The sequence below is a fragment of the Suncus etruscus genome, chromosome 11 (genome assembly GCF_024139225.1).
Source record: "Suncus etruscus isolate mSunEtr1 chromosome 11, mSunEtr1.pri.cur, whole genome shotgun sequence".
NCBI lineage: Eukaryota > Metazoa > Chordata > Mammalia > Eulipotyphla > Soricidae > Suncus > Suncus etruscus.
Genome location: NC_064858.1, coordinates 50,559,665 through 50,584,618, shown reverse-complemented (window position 1 = coordinate 50,584,618; position 24,954 = coordinate 50,559,665). Strand labels below are relative to the sequence as shown.

The 24,954-nt window shown below is 42.5% G+C and overlaps 1 protein-coding gene and 1 non-coding gene across 2 annotated transcripts; both read left to right on the top strand.

Moving 5' to 3' along the window:
• Positions 1 to 227: 227 nt before the first annotated feature.
• Positions 228 to 24,658, top strand: HAL (histidine ammonia-lyase). The gene is made up of 20 exons (XM_049782866.1): positions 228 to 793; positions 1,790 to 1,850; positions 1,952 to 1,979; positions 2,488 to 2,562; positions 2,659 to 2,731; positions 3,023 to 3,089; positions 3,374 to 3,411; positions 4,507 to 4,632; positions 6,437 to 6,576; positions 8,252 to 8,299; positions 8,933 to 9,080; positions 10,355 to 10,450; positions 10,536 to 10,594; positions 11,727 to 11,807; positions 14,298 to 14,363; positions 14,446 to 14,611; positions 14,824 to 14,958; positions 21,219 to 21,327; positions 21,426 to 21,495; positions 24,195 to 24,658. Exons 1-20 carry the CDS (start codon positions 547 to 549, stop codon positions 24,333 to 24,335), a joined length of 1,974 nt encoding a protein of 657 aa, XP_049638823.1. The 5' UTR covers positions 228 to 546; the 3' UTR covers positions 24,336 to 24,658.
• On the top strand, positions 18,534 to 18,668 carry LOC126023246 (small nucleolar RNA SNORA51). Its single transcript, XR_007500440.1, has one exon. It is a non-coding gene; the product is annotated as a small nucleolar RNA SNORA51 (small nucleolar RNA).
• Positions 24,659 to 24,954: the final 296 nt, after the last annotated feature.

The window sequence follows — 24,954 nt, the reverse complement described above, 5'->3', positions numbered from 1 at the left end:
AAGGACCGGGTCCAGGCTTGCTCAACTCCTGTTTGTGTGTTAAGCAAATGAGTGAAGATTGCCACACTGGCTGGTGTCACACTTGGCTGGCAGGGAGCTTTTCACAGTTGGGTAATTCCAGATAAAGGCAGGAACATAGTGTTTATAAGAAGCTGCTGTGGATGGAGGCAAACCCAGCCAGAAATCAGAGGAGGGGGAGCTATCAGGGACCCAGAGGAGGTGAGGGCCAGGCGGTGAGCCCTTGGGACCCCAGGGCCAGGACAGGTGGGTTTGGCTGCCGCAGCCCTGCATTGCGCAGAGACCTGGAGAATTCAGACTCACCGCAGACCCCCTACCCTCTCATCCCAGGGCTCAGCCATAGATTCCCAACGGGACACGGCAGGGGCCCTAGATAAATATTTGCGCAAGGCTCAATGAATAAGGCGAGGCCAGGGGCGTATTCTGAGGGCCATCCCACCCACCCAGCCAACCACACCTAGTCTTGCTCCCGCATATAACTGGGAGTTCCTGGAGCCCCGCATAAACGCTGCAGGCAGAGGGGAGGCCATGCCCCGATTCACGGTCCACGTACGCGGAGAATGGCTGGCGGTGCCATGCGGGGACCCGCAGCTGCCCGTGGGCTGGCTGGGCCGCGAGGCCATTCGGCGCTATGTCAAGAACAAGCCGGACAACGGGGGCTTCGCCTCGGTGGACGATGTGGGCTTCCTGGTGCGCCGCTGCAAGGGGCTGGGCCTGCTGGACAACGAGGACCCTCTCGAGGTGGCTCTGGAGGACAATGAATTTGTGGAAGTGGGTGAGTGGCCAGTGGGGAGCCTCATTAAAGGATGTGGGATAGACCTGGCCTGGTGGAGGCCACTCATCCTGGAGAGATGGGGCTTGTGATGTGAGCCCCGTCCGGGAAATGAGATGTCTAGGGCCTGCCAGGACCTGAGCCACTGGGATTAGGGACACAGTGGGTTAAGTGCTTGCCTTGCATGCAGCTGATCCGGTTCGATCCCCAAAATCCTATGTGGCAACTTGAGTCCACCAGTAGTGATCCCAGTGCCAACCCAGGAGGAACTCTGTGGTTCAAATTCCCACACACCTCCTCCCCCCCCCCCCAAAAAAAAAAAAAAAAAAGAAAGAAAGGGTGGAGACCCTGTCCTTCATTCCGCACCCTGTCTCAGGGGCTCATGAGCAAAAGCCTGCTTTCACTCTGCTTAACTCTAGCCCTGTCCACCTTTGCACCAGGCCACAGGCACGAATGAAGGAGAACTGTTTATCAGGCCTCTAGGGAGGAGCAAAGAGAATTTGACTCAGGACTGTGGGTCTCAAGCCCCTTGCAGCTCCCAAACCATTCTTAGGTTTTACCTTTCTAAAGAGCGTAGGTGGCTTGGAATTCAGTTTTGAGATAAAGCTCATGGTTAGATCCAAAACTTTCATTTAGACCCTGTGTTCACCTCCATCCCTGCCCTACCACTTGTACTCCTATGTCATTTGTTCTTCTGCGTTCTAAAGAGCAAAGAAGAACACTTGCAAATTTCTGGAGTTACATTTTTTAAGAGACCATGGGGTTGGGATCTCTAAACCATGGTGCTCAGGGGCTACTCCCAGTTCAGTTCTATGGCTGCGTCAAGTCATGCTGGTAGCGCTCAGAGAACTAAGACCTGCAGGAATGGAACCTGGGCCTCCTGCATGCAAAGCATTGGTAAAGCCTATTGAGGGACCTCCAAGGCCTATCAGACACCTGTTCTGCAGGACACAAGGGCAGCGAGTCCCAGATAGGACCTGTCTTACCTTCTCATTTCAGTGATAGAAGGGGATGCCATGTCTCCCGACTTCATTCCATCGCAGCCTGAAGGGGTTTACCTGTATCCTTTCCTCTGGGTTTCTGCTTCATCTCCTCACAGTGCTGGGGTATGGGCTCTTGCACACTCATTGTTTTTTAGCATTTTCCTATACCTGGTCTCAGATACAGCAAATACAAGGAGCCAGAAAAGGTAAGCTGGGATTCTCCCTATTTTGGTAAGAAAACAAAGTGGCCTCCTTGAAGGGAACAAGAAGCGAAATTCCAGGGCAGAAACTGACCTTTGTGACTGGCTCTGTCCTCCGTGTGGTAGGAAAAGGCTCCTACTTAGTGAAGGGAGAGTAAAGCCCATTTCCTGCATGCACAGCACACACAGTAGTCCTTTGAGTTATCTTACCAGTCCGTGGAGGGGTAGAGAGAGGAGGATTGGGTTTTGTTTTTGGCAGGGGGGGGGGGGCACACGGGAGGTTCTTGGGCCATGAGTAGGTCTAGGGATTCAGATCAAGGTCTTGATCACATTTGGATGACAGGCAACTGCTTTAACCTTTGTACTAGCACTGCAGCCCATTAAAGAAGCTTTCTCACTGCTCAGAGCAGCGTTAAAAATCTCTGAAGTGTCAAGCCTTTGCTTTGCTTAAGGCTTCCATCCCCTGCTCAGAGCACCCAGCTGTTCCTACCCTCTGAGACTCTCTTGTTTGCAGTTCCTTGAATTGGATGGCGATAGTCTGACCACTGAGGACCTGGTCAACTTGGGGAAAGGCCGCTATAAAATCAAGGTCTGGTATGGTCCAGGGAGGAAGACCACTGAACTCTAGGGACTGCAATGTCCTTAAGGTGCTCTGCTTAGGAATTTCCCCCTCCCATTTTCCTAGCTCACTGCAACTGCTGAAAAGAAAGTGCAGAAATCCCGGGAAGTCATAGATAGCATCGTGAAAGAGAAAACAGGTATGTTTTTGTCTTATATTCTTTTTCTTTTTTTCTTACAAACTTAAAAAAAATATGGCCCAGGGGCCAGAGTGATAGTATCGCAAGTAGGAGTTGCACACAACTGACCTGAGTTTATTCCCCAGCATCATGTATGGTACCCAAGCATTGCCAGGTGTGATTTCTGAGTGCAGAACCAGGAGTAACCTCTGTGCACTGCCAGATGTGACCCAAAAACAAACAAAAATGTCCCATCTTTCTTTAATTATCTAACATCAACTGTTTGGGGTTTTGTTTTTGTTTTTATTCTAGTTGTTTACGGCATTACGACAGGCTTTGGGAAGTTTGCCAGAACAGTGATTCCTGTCAGCAAGCTAGAGTAAGTTTGGTTCTGGCCATCTCTGCCACTCACACACTCCCATCTGCTCACCATGTCTTTTTGATTCTTCCCAGAGAGCATGGAGGTGAGATGCTGGCTACCGTATCTGTCCTTGAATCATGAGGGGAAACTCGGAATTGTGATTTCTGCTTCTCTTGCCCTCTGCCTCTACCTGTCCCTCTCTGCCCTCCTTAAGGATGATTCCTTTATCCTTCCCTCAATTTCCCCAGCCAAGGGGACCTTTTCTGTTTGAGGTATCTAAGATAGTTTTCTTTCTCTTCCAGGGAGCTCCAAGTCAATTTAGTTCGTTCCCATTCTTCAGGTAAATCTTTCATGCAGCTTCTCCAAGTTTTGTGAGTAATCTAGTGAAGCAGCGTGTACCAGCTTGTGCATCTCAGGGACAAGGTGCTAGTTCTGCAGGGCACAAGGGCGGCAGAACACACTGGAGAGGAACCACTTATCAGCAGAAGCTCAGAAAAAGGAAGAGCTGCAGAGGGAGGGATGGGTTTGGGTTGAGAGCATGTCTGCTTCGTAATGCTCAGAGACTAGTGCATTTGAGAACATAATTAAGGCTAAAGGGGTTAGAGTAATAGTCTGTTTGGCATTGCATGTGTTTGACTTGGATTTGATCCCTGGCATTTTATATGGTGCCCCGAGGACCACCAGGAGTAAATCCTGAGTACAGCGCCAGGAGTAAGCCCTGAGCATCACTGGGTGTGGCCCAAAAATTAAAAAGAAAAATCAAGGCTGGTGCTCAGGGAATGAGTTGATCAGACAAAGTGGGATGGGAAGCATCAAGATACCCCTAGGATGGCCCTGAGGAGTGTGCAAAAGTGTTGGGCCCCCTGAAGGGCATCTGAAAAGGCAAAACTGGGGGACTCACCTTTATCTGGAGATGGGATGTTCCAAGTCAAAACTTGGGAGAACAGCTCAACTCTCCAGGAGTAGATACCTCAACAGGAGGTATCAAAGGGCAATTGAAAAAGACTGGACAGAAGGAAAAAGAAGATTTGAGAGATGGAGATTCCAAAATGAGGATCTGGTGAGACACGGAAGCAAAACATTGACACAGAAATTAATCCACACAGTGAAAAGGTACAAGAACAAGAACAAGGTCAGAAAATTCAACACTCAAGCCAGGAATCCCACCCCACAAGCCTTCTGCTCCTATGAAGAAAAGCAGTTTAGTGGAGGAAGCCTTTCTCAGACCCCTGCTTTTATTAAAAACAACCAGGTCACATCCTAGGGTTAGAGAGGAATACCAAGTAGGGAATAATCCAATAATCCCATCACCAGATCACACCCTAGGGTGGAGTGCAAATATTAATTAGGGTAGGACCAGTAATCCAACAGAGGTGAACAGGAAGTGGGATTCAATTTGTTTTTCTTAGAGAAAAAGCTCAATTGTATTTTGTAGGTGTTGGGAAACCACTCATCCCTGAGAGATGTCGGATGCTGTTGGCTTTAAGGATCAATGTCTTAGCCAAAGGCTACAGTGGCATTTCCCTGGAGACCCTCAAACAAGTGATTGAAGCGTTTAATGGTAAGCACAGGCTCCATAGACTGACCATCTTCTCTTGAGGCTGGGCATGTCCCACAGGCCAATTTAATTGACAGGATGGTGTGGAATTGGCCAAGACAAAGAAATGTAGAATAATGGAGATGAACGAGAAATAGGTTGGTAAGATGAGGAAAGAGAAGAGTGTGAGCAGACATCCTTACTCCTGTGCTCTTGAACCCAGCATTTCTCAACTAAAGACCAGATGGCCCTCTGTGGATTTCTATGACATACTGAGGGATCAGGTGAAATGGCATAAATGGAGGCATTATAAGACATTAGGGCGGCCAACTAGTAGGACAGGGTGGTGGGAAGACAGGAAGGAAACAAGGTCAAAAGGGTTCATGGTTGGGGAAAGCTTGAGAAACACTCCTTCAACCCATTCTCTGAATCTTCACTTAGCATTTGGCATGTTTAAGATGGAAACAAGCCCCTTAAATTCAAGACTTGTATAAACCATTGATCCCATGGTGCCTAAATATGGTTTGGAAACTTCAAATCATCTGGAGAATGATTCTTTCTGGTTCCTATTGTTCAAGATTGGTTCCATAGTTCTGTTTGGTGCCTCAGAAACTTAATTTTCCCAAGTGGTGGGATAACCAGCTTGAAAGAATCAAACGCCCACCTCTTGCAAAGATAAAAATGAACTATAGAGATGAAAGACTTTTTAAAACATCATAAAACCATCTAGATGCATTTTATTTGTGGAACTTAATTTCTGTGAGAGAAAAATTCAAGCAGGAAATTGGCTTGCAATGGTTGGGCAGTGAGTTTCTCTTCAATAAATATTCTAGATCACAGAGGCTAAGGGAAACATTTGAGGGTGAAGGAGTAGGAGGAGAAGCAGGGCTGGGCAGTTCATACTTTAAACATAAATTCTATCTCTATGCTTAGGATACTAATGACCCATAAATCTGACATTCTAATCAGTAAATGGCAATCTGTGCTGAACAGAACAGACTATGGTTTCAACACCCATGTCTACTCCACCTTGCTCTACTCTACAATCTCTGTTTAACTTTGGCCATGAAACTACCTACAGTTAATGGGAAATTCCAAGACATCTCTGGCCCCTGAGTTGACTTGGAATTGATCTTTGCTGATTTGGAATCTCACTGCTTTGTTATACTGAATATTTATTAGCACCTGGACATTACATGGCTATGAGTCTGAATTTACTTTAGAAAAACAAAGCCTCTTATTTTTTGTTACTAATTGGAATGCCTTCCAAAATAATATTTATTTGTACTTGGTATTGAGGTGGCAGATGTTTAGCAATAATAAAGAGGAGGAAAAAGAAAAAGAAAAGAAAAATATTTTTATACCTTAATCTTCCCAAAAAATCTGGCTCATGCTCTGGTGTAACTTCTAGAATATTTTTACATTTATTTTCCAATTCACATGCTTCCAATCAGTGCTTAGATCAATTTTAATGTTTATATATAATTTTGTCTCTTAATTCTGTATGTAAATAATTTTTAACATTTTGTTCTCTGGAATAAAGCTATAATAAATAACAATTAGTTCATGGCCATGTCTTTAAGCTAGAATGTTTGAATATATGGAAAATTTCTAGGTGATATCAGAATATGCATGATTTCCTTACTTCCTTTTTATTTTGTGGCTCAGCCAATAGTCTTAGTCATTAGTGTGGCTCGAAAAATTTCTTTTCCCTCGTATTTATGGTATAGAGAGTCTAGTGACTATCAAGAGAAGCTTATCTTACAGGCAAAGTAAGGATGCCAGAATGAAATGCTCTTGCAGTAATGGGTTTCTGCTTTTTCTCCAGCCTCCTGCCTATCCTACATTCCAGAGAAAGGAACTGTCGGGGCCAGTGGAGACCTTGCCCCACTCTCCCATCTTGCTCTTGGGCTTATTGGAGAAGGGAAGATGTGGTCTCCGAAGAGTGGCTGGGCTGATGCAAAATATGTAAGATATGATCAACAACTTTCATCTGCAGGGATTTCTCTAGGATAGACACTGGGTACATTGTCTGCTTTATGTCATTTAACCCTTGCAGAATCCCTGATCCCCTTCCTTATAGAGGAGAAAATAGAAGCTTAGCAGTCAAACTAGATAAGGCTCTTAGCTGGTATTTCTGTTTGCTACTAATCCCTTCTGCATTTGACAGTCCCCTGGGTAAAATGTTCAGCTTCCAGTACTGATACCAGGCATTATTCCACATCTAAAATGACCCTCAAGGTTGCACTTTGTTGCTGGTCTCGCAGGTATAGGGCTGGATCTCAGAGCCACAATAGGACCCCCAGAAAGCAAGCTCTTGATACATCATTGGTGTTTACTTTCTTCGTCTTTAAAATCAGAGCAAACCAAAGATTTACTTGAGATTCAATCTTCCATAATTTGCCAAGAGATTCGCTAATAGCTTAAATGCCTAGAACTCAGGAAAAATCAAAGGAACGGATTGATGTTATGGAAATATGGCTTCCAGATCTCTTTCCTCCTTCCCTCCCTCCCTCCCTCCCTCCCTTCTTCTCTCCTTCCCTCCCTCCCTTCCTCACTTCCTTCCTTCCTTCTTTCCTTCCTTCCTTCCTTCCTTCCTTCCTTCCTTCCTTCCTTCCTTCCTTCCTTCCTTCCTTCCTTCCTTCCTTCCTTCCTTTTTTCCTTCCTTCCTTCCTTCTATTCCTATTTTCTCCCTTTCTTTCTCTTTCTTTGTTTGCTGTCATAACCCCAAGCTGATTCTTCTTCCCCTCAGATTCTGCCTACTGCTTGGACCAGACCAGAAGGTCTAATATGCTTGTAATACTGATATACTCGTCTTTCTTCCCTGAGAAACCTTATCTTAGCACCTGATTTCAAGTCTTTGATTTTAGAGGAAAGAACTTTTTCTATTCATTTCCCACTCAGGGTCTGTTCCCTTTTCTTAGGCCTACCATCTCTTCTTCATACACATTTGACAAACATATGGGCTGAAGAGATATAACAGGAGTTAAGGCTCTTGCTGTGCATGCTGCCAACCCTGTTTTGATCCTTGGAACTACACATGGTCCTCCTGAACATAGGAGTGATTCTTGTGCATAAAGTCAGGAGTAAGTCCTAAGTATCACCAGGTGTGGCCCAACCCTAACAAACAAACAGTAACAGCAAACACTTGAGATGCCATTGAGAAGCACTGCTCTGAGGTTCTGGATGTTTTGATGAGTAGGATGAGGGTAAAGGCCTTATTTAGATTAAAGATTGGAGGGATGTGAGGGTGGACAGGAGCTTGGCATGAACCAAAGTAGGTGTGTATGTAGATATAAGAAACAGTGAAATGCTTCACTGAGATAGACAACCGATTATCAAGACACCAAAATTCAGCTTCAAGAGTGTAGACAACAGAGCCCTGATCTCAAGTACAAAAAAAAAAAACAAAAAAAACAAAAAAGATTTGAAAGAATACTCTGCTTTCAGACTAAATAATAGAACTAGAAATTTAACCATAAATCAAACTGGGCCAAATTGTCCAGATTTTTTTTCTTCTGTGAGACAGTCCTTTGGGACTTTGAAGCTCTTCTCTCTTCTGTTAGATTCCATGGGAAAGCAGAATGAGTCTGGGTTCCCCCACACCCATACTCACTTACATTTTTTTCCTTCATTCTTACAGGTCCTGGAAGCCCATGGATTAAAGCCAATTGTTTTGAAACCTAAAGAGGTACAGAAATTCAAGGAAAAAATGTCTTCAATTTAGCTTGCTTCTATTTTTGCACTATTTCCAGTCAGCCTCATTGACTGCTTTACTGTGGCTTACCTATCTGTTGCAGAAAGGTCCTTAAAGAAAGTGCTTCTCCAGAAGCGTATAAAAATCATGCCACAAAAGCTTTAAATTGGGGTCTCTATGGATCCCTCAGAGATTTCCTCACCTCCCTTACGATTCTTTAATCCAAGAGCAATCTTGGAGCAAGAATGCTTTGGGATGTCTTATTTACAACAATGAAAAGTCAAAGAAGAATTACAGCAGGTTTACCAGAAGGTGTGGTTGTCCCAATGGGCCACATCTGATGTGCCTGCATGTAAAACCTTTAGCTAAAGGAGTTCAATCCCTGACTCAAAGTTTGTCCCTCAGTTTTCCAGGGCTTCAAGTGAATATTGCTGCACTACTCTCAGAAAACACAAACACTCTCCAACTAATGGATGAACTTTTCTCTTACTAAAGCAATATATTATATATAAATATACTTATATATAAATATATATACTAAAGCAATATATATTTTATTTGATATATACATACATATCAACTTGTGTGTAGCCTTATTGCCTCACTGATCTCTCTTCTTACCCAAAGGGTCTGGCGCTCATTAACGGAACACAAATGATCACCTCCCTAGGCTGTGAGGCTGTGGAGAGAGCCAGTGCCATTGCCCGGCAGGCTGACATTGTGGCTGCCCTGACCCTTGAGGTGTTGAAAGGCACCACCAAGGCCTTCGATACTGGTCAGCATGGTTCTTCCACTTGGGTTGCTCATTGATTCACCAGGGTGGGCTGCTTGGGACCATTCCATGGGAGAAATGGGAGAGGGTGGTTAGGCAGAAGGAAAAGACTCTGATGTATATTTCCATAGTATCACTGCTGTTGCAATAGCTCCATCTTAGTTAGGCCACCCTGGATCCTGGAGCCAATGACACTTTACAGACAGACGCTAACCCTGAGAGTCAGGTAATCTGTTTGAATGAGCTGTCTATGCTCTGAGGAATCTGTTTTCAGGATTTCAGAACTAGAGGAGGACCAGAGTGTTTGTTCCACTCTCCAAAATTAGGAGGGAAGAACTGAAGGAGAGGAAGCTTCTCTAGAAAGTAGTGACTTTCGAAGACACTGCTGCATGAACAAAAGATCTAAAAATGACCTAAATTGTATCATTCTAGAAATCGTTTTCTTGAGAGAGCCTAAATCTGCCTCGGATGGGCCCAGTGTTTTGAGTTGAATCCCCATGGTGCTCAGCATCATTGTGTCTACTGAACATTTCTTTTTTGGGGGGTTGGGTCACACCTGGTGGCACTCACAGGTTACTCCTGATTCCATGCTCAGAAATCACTCCTGGCAAGCCTGGGGGTCCATTTGGGATGCCGGAAATCAAACCCAGCTCAATCCAGGTTTGGCCATGTGCAGGCAAATACCCCACCACTGTGCTAGAACACCCCCCTTACCAGTGAAACATTCCCAGCACCAACGTCCCCTCCCCCCCACCTGTATTCAAGACAGGCATTCTATTTCTCTCACTCACTACCATTGTTATGATACTTGTTAGTGTAGTTATTTCTCTAAGTAAACTTACCACTCTGTGAATATTTCAATATTACTGAATATTTCAAGTGGAAAGAACTAAAATGTCAAAAAGGAACCTCCTACTTTTATTTATTTTGGGGGGGGGGTCATACTCGGCAGTGCTCAGGGTTACTCCTGGCTCCATGCTCAGAAATCGCTCCAGGCAGGCATGGGGGACCATATAGGATGCCAGGATTTGAACCAATGACCTTTTGCATGAAAGGCAAATGCCTTACCTCCATGCTATCTCTCCAGCCCCAGAACCTCCTACTTTTAGATTTAAGTTTCTGTATTTCTAATTTAGCATGATAATTAAGGATCCCTGAGAATTTTGAGGAGTATTGTCAACACCATGGATGGTCCCCAGCCATGGGGAGTGATTGGGAGAGGGTAGTTTCCTCTAATATAAAGTTAACTTAGGCTCTTTCTTCTTCATTCACTCTAGACATTCATGCTGTTCGCCCTCATCGTGGGCAAGTTGAGGTGGCTTTTCGATTTCGGTCACTGCTTGATTCAGACCACCACCCATCTGAAATAGCAGGTCTGGGCATGTTGATACAAGTGAGCTTATTTTGTTCTGTATTTTGTGGAAAGAATCAAGAACATGTCCTCTGCCTCTTCCACAGAAAGTCATAGGTTCTGCGATCGTGTCCAGGATGCCTATACCTTGCGCTGCTGTCCACAGGTAAACAAGCCGGAAACAAGTTTCTTTCCTTTTCTTCAATTCAGAAAGAGGAAAGTATTGGGTCACATAGTGGCCAATTATATCCAACTGTCTCTGCTGCCTCTGTTGATAATTAATATATTTGACTCCCTTAATTTTCAATTAACATCTCTGTACTATGTGGTAAGCTGTTAGCTTCCTTTAGAATTGCTTTGTCCAACCCCTTGTAGAGAACTATCAGAATGTGCTTTATCTCCTCACTTAAAGAAACACTGAGTGAGAGACTCACTCAGGAGATAGTACAGCAGGTAGGATGCTTGCATATAGTCAATCGGAGTTTGATTCTGGGCACCCCATACAGTCCATTGAGCACTGCCAGGAGTGAGTGATCCTTGAACACATAATCAGGAGTAAGCCCTGATCACAGTTGGGTATAGTGTCAAAACAAAGACTAAGTGACTTTCCTAATTTGTTTATAAAATTTTACTGGTTCTCTTGTTAGGTAGAACTAAAATAAGTCTACCAAGGAAGCAGCATCAAAATTTAAGTGCAGATGGTTACTGCATGGTTGCACCTTACTTGCATTTTATGGACAAAAATATAATAAGGAACCAAGAAGGCTTAAATTTAGATAAAAATGTTTATTTCAGTAAATAAGATGATTTGGGCTGTAGTAGGCTGCAGATGTTACAACTTGGTCACATATGGCAATAGTTGAATGAGAGATTAACATGCACTTACAGAATGCACTTCAGGAATACAGAACAGAGAGATAATTTTAGTGGTAGAGCATACATGGTTGGAATGTGCAAGTCTCTAAGTTCAGTGACCCTGGGAGCACCTAGAACTTCTGAGAGTAGCCCTTATTAAAAAATTAAGAAACAATAGTATCAATATATTGATATGCCACCTTCCCCTCTAATGTGTAGGCAAACAGTACTCCATGGAGTGAGTACTCTTATTATCTTTTACTCAGAAAGTGTCTTCCAGCTAGTTAGAAGCAAAACATCAATGGAGAAGAATTACCTATAAGCTCTAAAGTAAGAATAAATCCCAGTGTGAAACATTCTTGGGATTCTATTAAGAATGAAGACATTTTATTGCTATGACAGGGCCTATTATTCCATGTACTGAATCTAGCCTTATATGTTAGGTTCATGGAGTGGTGAATGACACAATAGCCTTTGTGAAGAACATCATTACTACAGAACTGAACAGTGCAACAGATAATCCTGTATCCTTTGACAGTCAAGCTATAATGATGGAATGGGCAGAAGGAATCCTTTGTGTGGTGTCACCATTCTCTCACTCCTTTTCATGTACTTAGTGCCTGAGGCTCTGAGGTTAAATGACTTTCTCCAGATCAGAGCTGATATGTGGCAGAGGCAGGCCCATAGATCTGGTTTCAGGTTTGGAATCTGACATGCTGTGCTTTCAAAATTTCCCTATGAACAGTAGAAGAAATATTTTGAGCTTTGACTAAAAGAATTCACTAAGCCATTTGTCCTAAAGTCACACTGGGGTGCTGGGTGGTGATGGTGGTGGTGGTGGGTAACAGTGGGGACCTGCCATATGGTGTGAGTGCAGAGAGCAGCTATTGAGTTTGACCTTCCTGATCCTAGAATGCCATGGGGCCTATAACAGAGGCAGCCCGTGAACAACCACCAGATATTGACAACTTTCCAACCCTCAGCTTTTATTTCTGACAGACTTTACTCAAATCAGTGTTCCTAATTTATTCAAATAATTGAACACCTCCACTTCTTTAATGAAGTGTGATTCTCAGCATCATCCTGATTTTGCTGCAGGATCTTTGGTGATGATTCTCTGTTTCCAGAAGGATCTATCAGGAGCTGTCATGAACCTGTCATGATCTCTCACGAATCACCATGACAGAGTCTTCACAGACACAATATTATTTTAGAAGATCCCTACTTAAGAATATATTTTTCATATTCTAAATCTGCCTTTCCTTAAAATGTAACAAAGTGCTTGTTTAGCAGCCCCAGAAGCAACTCAATGGCTTAAGTCAGCAGATGAGTTTCATTGTCTTTGGGCAAGATGCTTCACAAATTGTTGTGGCTGAGTTGGCTTTTTTCACAGATTTACCTCAGATGTGTAGTTCAGATCCTTTCAGACCATCTTACAAACTTGTCAGATCTACAATAGATAGTCTTACCTACTGCAGCACCATGCCACCTCTCAAAAGGAGTAGTTTTCACAAGCTCTCTGTAGCTCTCTGTACCTGTAATTCATCTATCAGGTCTTGTTCTATGAAGGAGTGACATAAACTTGACATGATAGAATTTACACTCGAAATGGTAGTTTATAGAGTAAATCAAATTATTTACTTACTGAATATGGATGAAGAAATAATTAATTTCTTCCTCTTCCCTATTAATTTTTGCCACAGCAAAAATTATATATATTTAGCCAAAAATCCAATATTAACTAGTCTTAATTACTAATTTTTGTTTGTTTTTGTTTTGGGGGCATACCTGGCAACGCTCAGGCGTTACTTCTGGCTCTATGCTCAGAAATCACTCCTGACAGGCTCAGGAGACGATATGGGATGCCGGGATTCAAACCATCACCCTTCTGCATGCAAAGCAAACACCCTACCTCCATGCTATCTCTTTGGCCCCTAATTACTATTTTTTTTCCTCTCCCTCCCCCTCCTAATTACTAATTTTTTAAGGAAATAGTTGGAAAGTCTCTTGCAATCAATATTGGCTGAAACAATTTTTTTTTTTTTTTTTAGTTTTTAAGTGCCAATGAGAGCACTCATTGCATAGTTACATAGTAACTGAGTAGTTACTTGCTATCAGATAACACTTGCTATCTCAAAGCACTGAGAAATGACCAGGGTCTGTGGTGGGAATAGGTTCATGGGGAAGAGGAAGCGCTCAGCTTCACAGACTCATGATGTAAGAAACATGATGTAAGGAACTCATGATGTAAGATGTAAGGAACAAGTAACTCCTGACTTCTATATGTAGCATGTCATATGCTACTTTGCACCCTGGAAGTCAGAATCTATCTCACACACAGTGAGTTGTTGGTAGAGAATATTCTTCGAGTCCCTTGGATGCCGGGAAGAGAATCTGTTACTCTGGGATGTATGTGATAGAAAGGGGTGATCCTTGAGGCTATTAATATTCAGTGAATCTAAGTGGCCTCAACTGAAATGGACTTGGATGGTGCTTTTGGCTGCCTCTTCTGTGAATACTGGCACAGAATCACTGCTAGGGAGTTTGAACAATTTCCCAGAGCTGGCTGTCCACACAAGTTGGCGGCTGCTAGTAAGCAATGTAGATTCTTTGTTGGAGCACAAGCTCACAGCTTCCTGAAGGAATTCAAAGATACTTTTAAACTGACCTCTAGTCTCTGGTTTTGTTCCCAGAGGATATACTTTCTAAGAGAAGGCATTAACCACCAGATCAGTACAGTAATGGACAAGTTAAGGTTAAGGATCTTTCCTCTCAAGAGAAAATGTCATTTCATGCTCCATGTTTACTTGGTCTCCAACTAGTTGTATCTGATGTTTGTTTCTGCTTTGTATTCCTTTCTATTAGTAGTTGCTTTCAGAAAAATTTCTCTTTCCTTCTATCCTGTAATTGTACAAGCACTGTTGCTTTGATGTAAAAAACAAACAGGTTGGGGAAAGAGTTGTTTTTAACACCATCAGCAAGTGTTACCATCAAGCCTTAACTCATTTTGAAAGATGGTCTTTGCCAGTAGGGGAGAGACTATTTCTGGAGGAAACTTCCATGGTGAATACCCAGCCAAAGTAAGTTTCTTTAGAATTCCTTATGTCTCTGAAAAATATATTATATCCATTACAGGCCAACTGAATTTAGACACTCTTTTAGGCTCTGGACTATTTGGCCATTGGTGTCCATGAACTTGCTGCTATTAGTGAAAGACGGATTGAAAGACTCTGTAACCCTGCCCTTAGTGAACTGCCTGCTTTCCTGGTGGCAGAAGGTGGGCTGAACTCTGGGTTTATGATTGCCCACTGCACAGCTGCAGCCCTCGGTAAGGACATGAACCTAGCCCCCCCTAAACTCAAAAATCTCTGTCTCTCTGGCCCTCTTGCCATTGGATCTGGAAGACAGAGATTTCATTTACTCATCACCTTCTTCTACCTCCTCCTACCTTTCTCAAAAAAAATTTAAAATATCCCCAAAAGTCACTTTGGGGTGACTTTTCCTAGAGGAGCCTATCTAATGTGTACTGACCTCTTGTAGTGTCTGAAAGCAAGGCGCTGTGCCACCCCTCATCTGTGGACTCCCTCTCCACCAGCGCTGCCACAGAGGACCATGTCTCCATGGGAGGATGGGCAGCAAGGAAGTGCCTCAGGGTCATTGAGCATGTGGAACAAGGTAAGCTTGGCCTTCTGGCATGGAACACAACACCAGAATGTGCCTCTGCTCCTCCTTCTCCAAGTTGAAGTCCCTGCAGGGAGCATCAGTACCCATCCCACCCCACCCCACCACACCCCAAACTTGCCAGAAAGTAGAATCTCAGGACTGCTGAATGAGAAGTACCAGGGAAGGGACAAGCCCTTTTGGTGATCTTGAGGAGATTTTAGGGCTGGCAGGTAAAACCAGTTCACCAGATGACTTTGAAAAACAAATGAAAGTTAGACCTATTCAACAGTGAAGACATGAGTGCCTGAACCCTCATTTATATCCTCTCTGATTCATTTAGAACGAACATATTTGTTTCATGCTTTCCTTTTTTTCTTGAATTATTTTCCAGAAAACCCTCATCATATTACTATTTGAGTGTGTGTGTTTGTGTGTGTGCACTGCATACGTGCACGCATGTGCTGTCAGGTGGGTGTGGTGAGGAAGGGGTCACTAGCAAATGTTGGAGGTTCAGCACAAGGGTTCAAGGATGCAGTGTTGCCCTGGCCGTGTACTGCTGGTGCCAGGGATTACCTAAGCCACCCTGGAGGTACTCAAGGGCCTTAGATCTGCACCCCTGGTCAGGGGAAGTTGCATGTGGTGCTGGAGATCAAACCTGAGTTGGGCACATGTGCTCTGATCACTGTACTATCTCCTGGCTTTCATAATAGTACTAAAAATATTTTTAACTAAAAACATGTGGATGTGGGGGCACCTAATAGTGGTCAGATTTACTATGGTTCACACCTAGAGGAATTTGGAATATCATGCAGTGCTGAGGATCAATCATGAGCCTACCATATGCAAACCACATGTCTTCAGCTCATCCAGCTCATCATATTATTTTATTTCAGCAGACTTTAGCAATTAAATAAGAACTCGTTATCAAATGAAATTTCACCATAATACCATTGTCATATTCAAGAACAATCTATAACGAGTCTTGATGTCCCCATTGAGTCATAGGTAAATTTTCAGAATGATGTCAGCATCTAGATAGTAGGTTTGCTCAAATAATTCAAGGCCTAGATGGTAAATTTGGTGATAGATGTTTTTAGCATCCCCTTTATATTGAGGTGCTATGATTTACAACACTATTAGTGATAAACTTTCGTGTTTCCAATGTTCTGACATCACTACCTGAGTGACTACTTCTCTCCACCAATGACCCAGAGTCTCCCCCCATTCACTTCCTTCCCCTGCCTTAGTAAACTCCGTTCTGTCGACCACCTCTCAGGTTCTGTTACCTTTTGCTATTTCTTTACTATCTTTACTTCCCTCATGTGAGAGAAATAATTTTGTCCTTGTTCCTCTTCTTCCTATTGATTTCACTGCACATGATACTCTTTGGATCTATCCATGTAGCAGCAAATTACATGACTTCATCTTTCTCCGAGCTGAGTGTATATACCACAATGGTGTATACAACTGTGTGTATATACCACAATTTTATGATCCACTGATCTGCTCTTGGACATTTGGGCTGTTTCTAGGTCTTGGCTATTGTGAATAGTACAGCAATGAACATAGGCACACAAAGTACTTGACTAGATGCAAGAGTTGGCATTTGAATTGTATGAAAGCTCAATTTGTAGTTTTTACAGGTCACCAGGTTCATCTCCTATATCATCTGTATTACTTATCAGCAAATCTACTTTACCTGTAAAAGATAACCAAATTAAATCATCATCATCTCTTTTGGGGGTTGGTCTCTTTGTTTTCATCACTGTTCTCCTGCAGTCACTGTATGTAATAACCAGGATAAACTTTTTTTTCGGGGGGGAGGAATCTTTACACCCAGCAGTTCTCACCCATGGCAGTGCTCGGGGGACCTTTGGAATGCCAAGAATCAAACCTGGGTTGACGTGTGTGCAAATGCCCTAGCTGTTGTACTACTGCTCTAGGACAAACTTCTTAAAATGTCATTTTCATCAGCATATACTCTGTTATAAATTTTTCAGTTAGTTCCTATAGCCTCAAACAACATCCAGTCCCTTTTCTATGATCTTCAAGAACCACTCAGGGCACAATGTATCTTATGGGCTCTCTGCCGCTTCTCTCCATTCCATCAATCCCCTGGAACCACAGTGTAAATTTTTGTGTATTTACATGTACAATGACCTTAGCACTTATATCCTAACTCCCATACAACAACTTTCCCTTGGATTCACGTGGTTCACTTCTTCACTCCTATGTATTTGTTCAGTTTCCATGCTGGCTAAAAAAGCACACATTTTCCAGCTTTTTGGTACATTTTTCTGATAGCACTTTTGTATTCCTGTCATTCTTAAACATGTCTTTTCTAAGCTAGATGAGAAAACTTCACTACAAGTAAATAATATTGGCTCAGGGAGGACCAATATTATTGGCCCTCACCTGAGGTCTTAATCACATCCTTAGTCAGTCCTAAAACTGAGAATTAGTGCCCAGCACAGACATGATACTCAAATGTTTTTGTGAAAATGAAGTTGTCCCTGAAGGTTAAAATAAATGATGAATAGTTAGTTGACGAAGCAGATGGAGTTCTCTACATCAATGAAACACCATAAACAACAAAAAGAATTGGCAGTTTATGTTTCAAGCATATTTAATGTTAGTTATATTTGTTTTGATTATAGATATTAATGCTACAATGCTTGGATTCAGTGGTGCTGCATATAAAGTGCAAGATAAGCATATACTTATTACAACATTAGGGATTCTTCATATTGCTCAGGGGTCCTAAAAAGAATAATTCTGACTGGCTGGTGTGGAAAGACATTTTCCCCTTGAGCACAGTGGATCCGTCTGTGAATAATTCATCTCTACTTTCTTGGAGATGAGCTCAATCTGAGAGGTGGACATAGGACTCTAACTTGGCAACTTTGTAGTACTTAAAAAATTATCTACCATAAAGAGTTCTTAGAGGATAGAAGAAACCTGATGAAAATATAGGGGTTGAAATAAGACTTCTATAAAGCTATATTTAATATTAATACTGCAGTGGGAGAGAGAGATGCAGTGGGTAAGGCACTTGCCTTGTTTGTAGCCGACTGAGATTCAATTCCTAGCATTGCATATTGTTCCCCAAATACTTCCAGGAATGATCCCTGAACAGAGAAAAAGGAATCTGGGCATTGCTAAGTGTGGTCTACCCCCCAACACACACCCACACACCCACACACACCCCTACTGTTCTTTGTGGTTCCCCCCATAAAAGATTAAGATCAGAATAACAATTAAGGGTAGGTAATTTGATAGAAGGGATGCAGGATTAGTTCTGTAAGAGAAGTGGGATTTACACAAACAGTACAGTGTTTGAAGGATGCAATATTGCATTGAGATGAAGGTATCTGACATCCAAATATAGTTGCCTGTGTGCAGAAAGGACTTGTGATGAATGATAATTGGCAGCATTGCCTGAAAGGGGGTTAGAGGCAGAAGAGACCAGGAACAGAACTTTGCTTGCACTTATGAGAAAAGAGGACCTCAGAAAAAAGCTTATAGGAAAAAGGGAAGCCTTTCTAATGGGAAGAGGTGAAAAAGTTGCAGAGATCTGAATAAACCAAAGCCTCAAACGTAAGCACAATCTGGCTGTGTTCTTTACACTGGCTGTATAGAAAGAGGAGGTACAGTAAAGGCACCCCATATACACCTCAACACAGGCCCCTTGCCGGGTATGTATTGTGAATTGGGGGACAAAAAAAAAAAAAAGTAAGCACAATCTCAGAGCCAGGGGTGGGAGTGGGTAAGAAATGCAAAGTTAAAGGAAGCAGTTTTCCTTAGTGAAGGGAACATGGAATAAATTAACTCTTTTGATAATGCTTAGCATTTACTCTTTTGTTTTTGTTTTGTTTTGTTTTGGGTAGAAGTGTGCAAGACTTATTCCTGACTCTATGCTCAGGGTTCACTTCTGGTGGTACAGAAAGGGACCATAAAGGGTGCCAGGAATTGATCCTGGGTCAGCCACTTGCAAGGCAAGAGCCTCACTTGCCCAGTCAATCTTTTAACTCTATCTGCTCAGTCTATAAAGTATTTACTATTACATTTAATATTAAGAAATCAAAGTAAAGGTCAAATAATATGGCCAAAATTATAAATGACAGAGCTAAGCTAAGATTTAATCCCAGGTGATTAACTCAAGTCCCCTGCTTGAACCATATCTCCAGTTACCATATTGAAAACTGAAAAATAAATCAGAACCTTCATTTTTAAAAACTGGGCTATACCCTGCTGTGATCAGGGCTTGTCCTGACTCTGTGCTTAAGGGCCACTCCTGGCAGTACTCATGGGACCATATGAAGTGCCAAGTATTGAATCTGCATTAGCTGCATGCAAGAAAAAAGCCTTTTTATATTCTTTTTATTTTTTTGGTTTTTAGGTCACACCCAGCAGTGCTCAGGGGTTACTCCTGGCTTTATGCTTAGAAATCACCCCTGGCAGGCTCAGGGAACCATATGGGATGCTGGGATTTGAACCACTGTCCTTCTTCATGCAAGGCAAACACTTTACCACTGTGCTATCTCTCCGGCCCCTTTATATACTATTTTTGTGGCTCCAAAATCTTTATTTTAAAAAAATTATATCTCCATTTGCAGACTTGTCCTATATGTGAAAAGTTTTGCAAATTATATCTCTATAAATTGATAGTATATTATTTTAGTCATATATTTATAATGTAATTTGAAATTAGAGATGGACCAGTGAGGTAGTTGATTAGTCACAGCTTTTTGAACTATCATTCAACCAAATATCCCTCTCCTTGTCCGCTAACGTCATACACAACTCATTGATTAAGATGAATGATATCAGTGTTCTACCCATACTTTTATGTTAATTTTAATTTATTTTTAATCTTATGAGTTCCTTTGCCCTGAAATACATAGCACACAGAATTTCATTAAAATATTGCCAGATACAGTTAGTAAGCAACTAAATGAGTCTTTGATACCTTGAAACAAATTCTATAATGTCTATCTCAAGCCTTCAAATTTTATAGTGTCTTCTTAGATTTAAGTTTCTCAGTTATAAGTTAATAACTCTTTTTTATTTGGTTGGTTTTTGGGGTCACACTGGAAGTGCTTAGAGGTTATTCCTGACTTTGCACTCGGGAATTAGTCGCAGCAGTGCTGGGGATTGAAATCAGGTTGGCTGAGTGCAAGCAAGGCAAGTGCCCCATGGCTCTATCTGTCCAGCTCCTTAAGCTAAGGGCTCATATTAAATGCACAATCCCTCACAATCAACTCTGAATATTGAAATAGGCATTTCTCCATATTTGATACACAACTGAAGGATATTTACATAAATAAAATTCTCTTTGCATTTCATTGTTTGCCAAGAAAATTTAAAACATTTAAACCTTTAATGCTGGTGAGGTCACAGTGGGAGAGGATTAAGTTGAGCAATTCAGTTCTACATGAAAGAAATCTCCTATGTACTAGTTTAGTCCCTCACTTTTCAAGTTAGTAACTAGAAGGTCAAAAAAAGTAAAGCTCCTTATATCGGTCACTATGTTGATGTGATGGGGCTGGGGCTCAAGATCAGGATTGAATCATCTTTCTGATTCCCTGCTTTATGCCTGTGACATAACTGTGGCCTCATGTTTGGAGAATGTACATGAATGAAGTGGACAATTTCACTAATGTAGATAATAGGCAACTTCCTGGGCAGGTTTGAGGATCTGGTCATCTCTATCCAAGCTAAGGTGTTATTTCTCTCTTTCTATCCATTGAAGATATAACCAAGGGATTAGAAAAGCAGATTGAACCTAGTACCAGGGGCCCTCAAACTTTTTAAACAGGGGGCCAGTTCACTGTCCTTCAGACTGTTGGAGGGCCAGATTATGAACAAAATTATGAACAAATTTCTATGCACACTGCATATATCTTATTTAGAAGTGAAGAAACAAAATGGGAATAAATACAATATGTGGCCCGCGGGCCATAGTTTGAAGACCCCTGTCAGGTAGCACCAAGAAACTGAGTGCATATTAATAAAATGAGTGCATATTTTGCAATCAAGATTTCAATCCCCAGCACCACATGATCTCCCAAGCACCTCCAGGAATGAACACTGAATGTAGTCACCAAGCAAAACCAAAATGAAAATGGTAACCAAATACTAAGGTACCTTCATTTCACCAAAGAACCAAGAACCAGCCTTCTAGTTGATTGGTGATAAGCATTCAAGTAATTTATGGTCTCCAGCAGGAAGCAGACTTTCCTCAGTCATTCCCTGTGCATTTCTTGTTTCAGTGCTGGCCATTGAGCTCCTTGCTGCCTGCCAGGGCATTGAGTTTCTACGTCCCCTGAGAACAACCACTCCACTGGAGAAGGTCTATGACCTGGTGCGCTCTGTTGTAAGGTAAAGTCAAACAGCTCCCTGGAATCAATGCTTGTCTGACCTGTGACTCCCGGTAGTGGTTAATGTTTGGCTGATGCTCGGTTGTGCTTTCTCGTCAGGCCTTGGATTAAAGATCGCTTCATGGCCCCAGACATCGAGGCCGCACACAGGCTGCTGGTGGACCAGAAGGCAAGCTGTCTGCTTAATCTATCTCTAGTTTAGTTGGGAGGTTTGGGGTCATGGGGCGGGTGGGAGCGCAGTGTGGGTAAGGAATGGAGAGGCAATAATCTAGTCTTTGGTCTCCCGATTCTCCCTTGGATATAAATTAGAAAGGTACCTAGGACACTTTTATTGTTTTTTGGGCCACACCTAGTGGTGCTTAGGAGTTACTCCTGGCTCTGTGTTCAGGAACCATTCCTAGTGGTGAATAGGGGACCATGCCGGGGATCAAATCCAGGTCGGCTGCATACAAGGAAAATTTTGCTATCATTCTGGCCTACTCTGGACACTTTAAAACCTATCTGATAAATTTTTAGATGTTCCCACATTGAATATCTGGGGAGTCGAAGTGAAATTGGGTTTTAAATGGATTCAGGCCAGAGAGGGGAGGGGCATTTGCAGGGAGAAAATGAAAGAAAGGTTCCTGGATTCCCTTCTCCAATGTCCTTTCAAGTAAAAGCATGTTGGGGCAGAAAATACAGAAGGAAGGACACTTACTTTGCACATAGCCAAACTGGGTTTGATCCCAGGTGCCATATATGGTGCTCTGAGCCCTGCCAGGAGTGATCCCTGAGTGCAGAACTAGAAGTAAGTCCTGAGTACTACTGGTGTGGCCCACAAACAAAAACAAACAAAAGTATTTCTGTGGGGCTGGGAGATGACTCAAAGGGCTGGGATGCAAGCTTTGCCTGCAGGAAATCCGGATTTAAACCCTGAGCACTACATACTTGCCCCCATAACGTCAGGACCAATTTCTAGTATGAAGCTGAGAGTAGCTAAAACAAAACCAAACGAAAATCCAAAAATACTTTCTTTTCCAAATAATGTTTTACTGAGTGCCACCTATGTATCAGTCACATAGACAAGTGAGGAAACAGAGTTGCAAGGCTGTACTTCAATGAGCTTTGGGTCTGTCCAGTAGTCTGGCATGTCCTACCCAGTGCCTGTTCTCTTCTTTGCTTTTTTTCCTCTGGCTCCCCTCATCTTATCGAGGCAGATGCTTAGTATGCTATATCATTTTTTTTAATTCTTTTTATTTAAAGAACTGTGATTTATACAAAGTTAGTGTTGGCTGATATCTGAGTTTTAGGCATATAATATTTCAATACTAATTACACCACCAGTGTCAACTCCCATGACCCGTGCTCCCATATTCCATCATCTTCCACTCCTTTGCTGTTCCTCCCTTCACCCCACCCATCCACCTGCCATCTTGACAGGCACATTACGAAGTTCGGTGGTTACAGCTTAGATCTCATGTTTTCAGTGTTGTTGAGTCTGTCTTTTAGATTTGTAGCTATACCACTCCCCTCATCCCCAATATAATGGAAACCCTGACTCCTGTTTCCCCGTTACTTTCCTTTCTCATCTTCTTCTTTCCCACCTTAATTTCTTTCCTTCTCTGTCCTTCCTAAACTCTGGGATTAATAGTAATCTATGTATCCCTCTTTCCTACATTACATTTCCTTGTCCAGTTATTTTATATACCAGATAAGTGAAATTTTTCCTGTGCTTGCCTTTCTTCTTCTGGCTTACTTCACTCATACTGGGTCATTTTTTAACATATTATTTTTAAAGCACCCTAAGCCTTCTGTGATCATATATAAAATTTCTCGATGCTCTCTACAATAGCTGCCATGTTTCTGAGAAAGTATTATCTCTTAAATTCCCACACCTGTCATTTCCAAGTATGCTCTGCCTGCCCTCCCATGCCTCCCCCACTTTGCCAGAAAGTCCTCATCTTGCTGGCCAACTCAGATACTTGTACATAGGTGGGTGGAACACTTGCTCTGGAAGGAATACCTTCTCTAAGGTATTGTAACAACACCATAACTCCCAAAGAAAGCCTTCCAAATGATGTTGTACTTGATGGAGAACAGGTAGGTGGGAGTATGGAGAAACTGAAGCAGGTCCAAGGCAGTTTTTCTTAATCTTTTAAGCGCTGTGGATCTTCCGGCTTCTCCTTCACAAGTATATTTGAGTGATTCAGTAGCTCTTCAATGGGGCTGACCCCACTGGTCTCTTGGTTTATCTTTTGCACAGCCAGTGAAACAGAGCATGCATGTTATGGACATGGGTCAAATGGGGAAACTGCCTTTTGTAACACCAGGCTTGCTAGAGAAAATCCAGTTTGAGAACCCCCCTAATTTGCTCCCACTGAATTCCCCAGTGGGCTTTAGTTGTCAGTCTGTGGGCTGGACTAGTCCACAATTATAGAAAAGTTGGGTTTTGCTTGTTGGCTTGCTTTGCTTTAGAAGAGTGCCAGCTAAAAATACTCATGGTAACCTGAGACACATTTCAGATCAGACATATAGGAAAGCCTATCTGTAGGGTTGAGGAACAAGACAGGAGAGGTTTGGAGGGCCAGGGATACACTGACTGGTACATGGTAGAGGGAAGCTGACATTCTGGTGGAGGCTGTGATGTTGGAATATATTTTTTTTTTGCATGGAACCCTGACATTATCATAAATCATGGTGCCTAAAGCTAAATAAATCAAAATAAAGTGAAAAAAATTATCCCACCCAAACCTAACTGACAGAGCCCAAGTGTCAGATGCCTTCTAAGGAAGTCTGGGCTGCTCTGTGTCCTCAGGCAGAAAGAAAGTTTTGGCTTTAAGGAACCTGGTGTGTACTGGCTGTGACACTGAAACTGTCTTTGCTTTGCAGGTTTGGGAAGTAGCTGCGCCATACATCGAGAAGTATAGAATGGAGCATATTCCCGAATCAAGACCTATTTCTCCAACAGCCTTTTCACTGCAATCTCTACACAAGAAAAACACCAAAATCCCAGAGTCTGGGGATCTGTAGTGCATGTTGTGGTACTTAGATTGAATGGTACTTAATTTGCCAGCAAAGCCCAGCAGGCTGCAATAAACACCTAAGCACTTTCTGGGTAGCTGGATATAGGACATAATTCAATCCTAAAAGCTGTTTTGGTTTGACTGGGGACTGAATTTTAGTTGCTAAATCAAGCACTGTGAGCACTGTGTTGTGGTGACTTGATTCAATATGCATCCGATGATAGGAGTTTTCTTTCTTAAATATAATACAGGCTACCCACCCACAATTGCAGGGCTTGTTGTTATTATTTTTTTCTCCTTTATCATAAGATAAACTGGTATGGAAACATATTAATAGCCTTTTTTTTTTGCTTTGTCAAGCTTATATTAGCTGTTCCACTCTAAAAAAAACCCTAAAAATCACTCTAAAAATCATAATTTGTACCAAAGCTGCTTTTTTTTTTTCTGTTCTTTGAATCCTAATCAAGAAGGGTCAGAGGCTAGAGCAATAGCACAGCAGGTAGGGCGGACCGAGGTTTGATCCCCAGCAACCCATATGATCCCCTGAATCTGCCAGGTAATTTCTGAGCTCAGAGCCAGGAGTAACCCCTGAGCGCCTATGGGTGTTGCCCCCACAACCAAATAAA